The sequence below is a fragment of the Meles meles genome, chromosome 10 (assembly GCF_922984935.1).
Source record: "Meles meles chromosome 10, mMelMel3.1 paternal haplotype, whole genome shotgun sequence".
Classification (NCBI taxonomy): domain Eukaryota; kingdom Metazoa; phylum Chordata; class Mammalia; order Carnivora; family Mustelidae; genus Meles; species Meles meles.
The window spans coordinates 16,546,920-16,553,466 of record NC_060075.1 but is presented as its reverse complement, the minus strand read 5'-3'; the positions used below and the strand labels follow the sequence as shown (position 1 = coordinate 16,553,466).

General features: G+C 42.4%; 1 protein-coding gene across 3 annotated transcripts in view; it reads right to left on the bottom strand.

The window, feature by feature from the left end:
* Positions 1-265: 265 nt before the first annotated feature.
* Positions 266-6,547, bottom strand: part of PTN (pleiotrophin) — a 102,014-nt gene continuing 95,732 nt past the window's right edge. For 2 of the 3 annotated variants that reach the window (XM_046020041.1, XM_046020038.1), the window contains exon 5: positions 266-784. In XM_046020041.1, the coding sequence (XP_045875997.1) occupies positions 729-784 (56 nt within the window). In that variant the 3' untranslated portion in view covers positions 266-728. The remainder of the gene's footprint in view (positions 785-6,547) is intronic. The other variant, XM_046020040.1, reaches the window with a different exon arrangement.

The window sequence follows — 6,547 nt, the reverse complement described above, 5'->3', positions numbered from 1 at the left end:
AGCACGTTTTTTCAGCATCACCTTGATTTATTTTCCTAGTCTTTTTTTTCCTCAGAAGGAAAAATAATTTCATCAAGAAAACAAATGTTCCTGCCAAAGTGAATTTCTTTTAATGCTTTTCTTAAAAAAAAAAAAAAAAAGGAAAAAAAAAGCAACATTGAATTAGGGCTTCCTGTGCCCCTCCCCCCATTTTGCTAACCAAAGTTTTTTGTTCTTTTGTTTTTTGTTTTTTTTTAATCCATTGGCAGAAAACAAGATATTTTCCTCAGATAGGATGATTATAGTTTATTGCTGTTTTGTTTAGTATATATGTTTTTCTCAATTGGGAAAAAAAGTCTAGGTGAAAAAATTAACAAGAAAAGTAGTTTACATGGTCATAACACTTAACTGCTGACAAAAGAAAAAAAAGTAAAAAAAAAAAATTTAAATGTAAAATACCACATAACTCCAAAAAAACTTACCTCAGTTTTCTACCATGTATCATGTACTATAAGTCAACTTTCTAAATAGGATTACAGTCCTTTATTATAAGCCCCTAGTGGTCCTATGGTATACATTAAAAAAAAAAAAAACTACTACAAAATTTTTCTGTTCTTTTTTGTTTTTGCCTATCGTGTACTTAAGCTATAGATAACTGTTGAATAAAAAGCCTACATAGGTATAAATGCAATAGTTAACTGATCCTGTTTGCTGACGTCCTTTTCGTGTTCCACAGAAGGTGGCACCCATTAGTCCAGCATCTTCTCCTGTTTCTTGCCTTCCTTTTTCTTCTTCTTAGATTCTGCTGTGATGAAAAAGAGGGGAAAAAAAATCACGTTAGTAAACAATGGGGGTATTTTGGTTTTACAGTTAACCCTAGAACAATGCTTGGGATTTTCAACTCTCCACACGGTTGAAAATCTGCATGTAACTTCTTATCCCCTCACACTTAGCTATTAATAGCTTACTATTGCTTGGAACCCTTACTAATAACATACATAGTTCATTAACACATATTTTGTGTATGTATTATATACCGTATTCTTACAATAAAGCAAGCTAGAGAAAAAAATGCTATTGATACAGTACTGTATTTATAAAAAAAAGAAAAAAATTCACATCTAAGTGGACCCAAGCAGTTCCACCCCTCATTTTTCATGGGCCAACTGTCATCGTCTGGGAATGAAATGATTAGATGGGGAGACAAGGCGCGCGCGTGTGTGAACCTGCTTTTGCCAGGAGAGTGCCTAGGAGAGCAGGCAGGAGTGATACGGCCTTCCTTCATGCGGACACCTGTACACGCCTGTCATCTTATTGGTTGCTCCCATTTGGTATTTACAATACTGTCTGAGGGTCCTACTTAGAAAAGAGAAACAGGGCGGACCTCTGTGAGAGAACACACCAGGATACTCACTGCTCAGTGGAGAGGTATAAAAGCTCTGCTTAGCCCCCTCACTCCCCGCATGCCCTTCCCATGGGGCTGTTGATAAGCATTTTTCCTGCCAATTACAAAGTGCCTTCTCTCCTGATTTGCTCTTTGCTTATGTGTCTGCCAGCGATCCATATCTGAAGGACCAGCTCTGAACCACATGGCGCTTTGACTCTATAGTCTCCTCGCCTTGGATGAAGCAAATGGAATGTCTCAACTTGAGCTAAACTGGGTAAGTAAAACCATGAGGATTTTTTTTTTTAATTTTATTTATTTGACACACAGAGAGAGATCTCAAGTAGGCAGAGGAGCAGGCAGAGAGAGAGGGCGAAGCAGGCTCCCCGCTGAGCAGAGAGCCCGAAGCGGGGCTCGATCCCAGGACCCTGAGATCATGGCCTGAGCTGAAGGCAGAGGCTTTAACCCACTGAGCCACCCAGGCGCCCCAACCTTGAGGATTTAAATCAAAACGTCCTGTCCTTTTCCATTCAATTATCATGCTGTCTCCCTTTTCCTAGGCCGAGGAGAATGCAGTGTGGAACAGGGCTTGTTAGCTTGGGCTCCAAAGATCAGAACGGTCAGGATCGCTAGGCTAGCAAGTGAAAGGCTATTGCTAAATGTTTCTAAGATCCTTCCCCCTGTCTGGCCCACAGTAGAGGTAGAAACAGAGGGGTCAGGTACAGGCTCTGGATTCGGACTGCTGGCATGTGAGTCCTGGCTCCATCACCAAGCCAAGCTGAGGCTTCCCGAAAGCCAATCTTGTTATTTGTGTCTCAGATCCCTCACCTGTGAATGGGCCTACGAATTGTACCACTTTATAGGGTCAATATCCTCATTAAACGAGTTGTAGAAAATTCCCTGAGAATAGAACACGGCAAAACAGCCTGTTCTCAATAAAGGTTAGTCTATTATCACCCTAACGAAACCTGCATTTCTCCATATAATATTCTTCATCATCCCCAAGACACACTGAGCAGGTGCCTGAATGTGCTGAGTGACAGAGGAGTACTGGGACAATAATCATGACAAGCAGGCTGTGTTCACTGGATCACAGGGGCCTGTGTCCAAGAGGGGCCTAGGGAACATAATGCCAAACACGTACATTGTAAAAACCCAAGCTTATACCTAGGCACAGCTTGAACCTTTTTTTTTTTTTTTTTTTTTTTTGCTAATCCTCATCATTTCTTCTGATAAGATTGAAAGTCCATTATTTACTAGGTGAAGTAATATTTTCATACACAGTAATTGTCCTAAGCTCCTTACTCAAGCTTCAAGAGGGCATCACACACAATTACGCCAGGAGTTACTAACGTCCTGCTGAATTGCTGTTCGCAAGCTTTCACTTTGTTCATGCCCGTCCTTCGCTTTCCACCAAAACTGAAGAGACTTAAACTTTCACTCTGTTTTTGCTTGTCTTTATAAACGTCCCCTCCTTTGGACCCACGAAAGGTAAGATGACCAGAGCTTCCAAGTTCAAAGATACCTATAAAGTCAAATTCTGTTTTCTGTTTTATTTCTGAATAGTCAGTGTCTTAACATTTAATAATTCCCAGTCTTTGGTTGACATTTTAAACAACAGCTGTTTATTAGAAAGGTATCCTGAGAGAAAAATCTGGGATGTCAGCTGGAGTATAATTCTAGTCTCTCTGGTCTCAAATTCTCCAAATCCCCTACTGGGGAATGCCCATAGTTTATGTTCACTAATGAACAACTTGCTAAATACCAAGAAATCAACCAATTGCCCATTTAATCTGTACAATGCCAGTCAGAAAGTTTTCTTTTTGACACTGCTGGTCAGGCATCTGGGCATTCCTTTGACACACTGGAGACCTTAAGACCACTCTGGGTTCAAATCTAAGTAGAAAGTAGTGGAAAGAAGGATTAAATTCTATTTGCATGAGGTCAGTTTGGTTTCTCACATAAAAAAGTACTCCAATTCTGAGAATAAGGAAGAAACTTGGGTTGGTAATATTACTTCCAAACAAAGCATTTTGGGGGGGGGTGACTTATGTACGTTTTACAGACAGACTATATGAATGTTGTCACTACTTGTCTCTGTGGCCTCAAAAACTCAGGAACAGCCTCTCAGGCTTTACCCACTCTACATGAGGGTGTTTTTCTTTTTTTTAATATTTTATTTATGTATTTATTTGAGAGAAGGAGAGAGCACAAGCAGGGGGGAAGCAGAGGCAGAGGGAGAAGCAGGCTCCTGACTAAGCAGGGAGCCCAATGCGGGACTCAGTCCCAGGACCCTGGGATCATGACCTGAGCTGAAGGCAGAGGCTTAATGACTGAGCCACCCAGGTGCCCCCCTGCATGAGGGTTTTTAAATAGTATCATGAAATCTATAATCTGCAAAGAACCTAGTCCATCTGCCCTACGTAGGTGCCGAAGAAATGGAGTCCAAAAGAGTGTCAGTCATTTCTGAAGGTCCACCGCGATCTGGCTGTAGAATCAAATGAGTGGCCATTCTCCGACCTCCTCCCACAGCTTCCATTGCTCATCCATCCCTAGTAAATGCAGTTGGTCTTGTTCTGCACTCGTCTCCTAGCCGTCACTCAGATCCCCTCCCTTGGCTTGAGTCTCTACCCTTCTGCCTGTTTCAGTTCCTGGGGCACATCATTCTTTTTCTCCCCTAGTCTTTGGACTTCAAACCTCCTTTGCATTCCGTCATGTCCGCACTCCCCCCACCACCTCCGTCTGGTTAATGCCTCCCATTCTTTAGGTACCAGGGTTGACACCAACTTCTTGTTGGTTCTCTGCTTGGTCTGAGTTAGAAGCCTTCTCTCTGTATCTCTTCTCTCAGAGCACTGACCGTTCGTCCTGTAGTCGCCCCTAAGCATAAGCTACGTGAGGGCCTGCCCCGCTGTTCCTTCCCGAGCTGCCAGCACAGGGCCTAGTGCGTGACAGCTGACTGGCAGCTCCTCGGTGAGGTACATAAATCTCTCCCATGACAAGAACCCCCCTCACTGGCTCACCACGCCCTCCTCTTCCTGAAGGTGCTTCCTTGAGGTTTCCTTGCTTATTTTCACCTCAGCCAAATGACTGAATTGTGTCCAAAATTGTCTCCAGTGTGTCAAAGGAATGCCCAGATGACCTCAGCCATTACGCACGGCATTCTCTCCTCCCGCTCTTCCTCCTACCCCCCCAGCCTCTCTTAGCCAACATTGGCTCATCCTCGAGACCTTCGTTTCGATTTCAGTTCCTCAAGGAAACCCGCCCAGAACCCCCAAACTAAGCAGGTTCCACCCACAGTCAAATGCTTCCATATGCCTCTCACCGCTCTTACAAAATTCATTGTTCGATTCTAATTTCATACCTCATTAATCTACATTTCCCTCTTCCTGTGAGGGCAGAAGACCGTATCTATCATTTACATCTGTGTCTTATGCTTGGCATATAATAGGTGCTCATGAAATATTTGTTGCCTAAAAGTGAAGAAATGGACACGTGGATGGGAAACAGTCAATTCATTCGTATTTCTCCAGGAAAGTAAGGAGTGCAGTCAAAATCTTGCAGTATTTCAGTATCTCCTTAAAGCTATTTTATGAAGAAAAAAATTACAAACCTACATCCCTGAACTCTACCTGATTTCTCAACCCTTTCTCTTGTCTTCAAAATAGAAGACTGAATTAACTCTGTGAATCCGAGAGAGTTCTGTCCCATCTCAGCAGCCCATGGAGGTTACAGGGAGAGAAATCTGCCGTGAGTATGAGGGTCACGAATCGGCTTGGAGCAGGGCGACACCAGCGTAAGCAAGTGTTTTGTTTGTGACCGAGTCACACAGCGGCTACTCTCAAAGCTTTTAAGAGCCGCTGTGATCGGTATCCTGATGTCAAACAGCCGGGCACCGTAGTTCCCAGTGAAAAGAGCCAAGACAACGGAAGGAAGTTCACACATGCCGCACATGAAATAACACCCCAGGCTCCATGTCACTCTTCCCCACGCAGACTGAGGCTGTGAAACTCAAAGGGATGCCAACAGGAAGTGAGCCACTGTGGACATGTGAGCTCAAAGGGCACCTGCCTGAAAAGTGGCTTGTTTTGTTCCCTTGGATGATCCCTCCGGGGACTTCACTGCATAAACACTCACAGGGGTACCCTTGGTGTGTTTTCCTTTCCTAGGTTTATAAAGGCTTTCATTCTTTTTTGGCCAGTTTTTGAGGTGATGGAGGATAGTAGTCCTTGTTTTCTCCTGATATGTGTGTATTTCATGTTGCTCAGAAAGAAACAGGTTGTTTTGTTCAAGATATATTTGAAAGTGTTCAGAAAGTCCTAAGACTTTCCTCAAGGAGGAATATTCTAGAAAGGATTCGGGTTGCTCACATGGCTATGAATCACCTGGAGGGCCACCCTGACTGTGTTCTATTTAGAAAAATCAAAATTTGGTCAAGGAAAACTCTCACGATGCATAGCAAGAGCTCTTGAGAGAGAATTTTTAATTTAAAATTTAACATAGGAATTTAACATAGGAATTAATGAGAGTCATGCGACATTAAATTTGGAACCTATACATTTTAAAAATTCTGATTAGAAAACAAAATCTTTAAGAATTAAGTGGCATCAGGGCCTTTGCTTAGTAGGGCAATGAGGAAACCATGAAATTCTGCTCGAATCATACTAAGAACCAAATCCTCAAAGAATTACTCTAATCTGGATCCTTCCATTTACCAGCTCTGTGATGTTGGGCAAATTGATTATTTTACATCTGTTTCCTACAAACTGGGGATAAGAACACCTAGTCTGTCCTCTGGAGAGGGATATCATGAATATTGTGTGAGCTTACGACCTCTAATATCCTATTTGACCACCACTATTCAAGAAACATTCATTTCTTCATGTAGCAAATATAACCCTATATCCACTGTGTAGCCGGCACCGTTCTAGATGCTGGGAGATGATGGCAAAGAAGAAAAATTCTGCTTTCGTAGAGTTTATGAGATTTCAAGACTGCTGGCTGTGAAAGTCTTCCAAAATTATGAACTCTAAAAGTATGTATTTTTAATTGGAATCATGGGTATGCGGCAGCTCTTTTGATGACCTCAATGTCTATTTCTCTTCTTCCTAGTTTCTCATGGCATCATTGATGCCTATGCTGTAAAAGATTCAGTATCCACGGGAAGAATTAATTACTAGGGAGAAA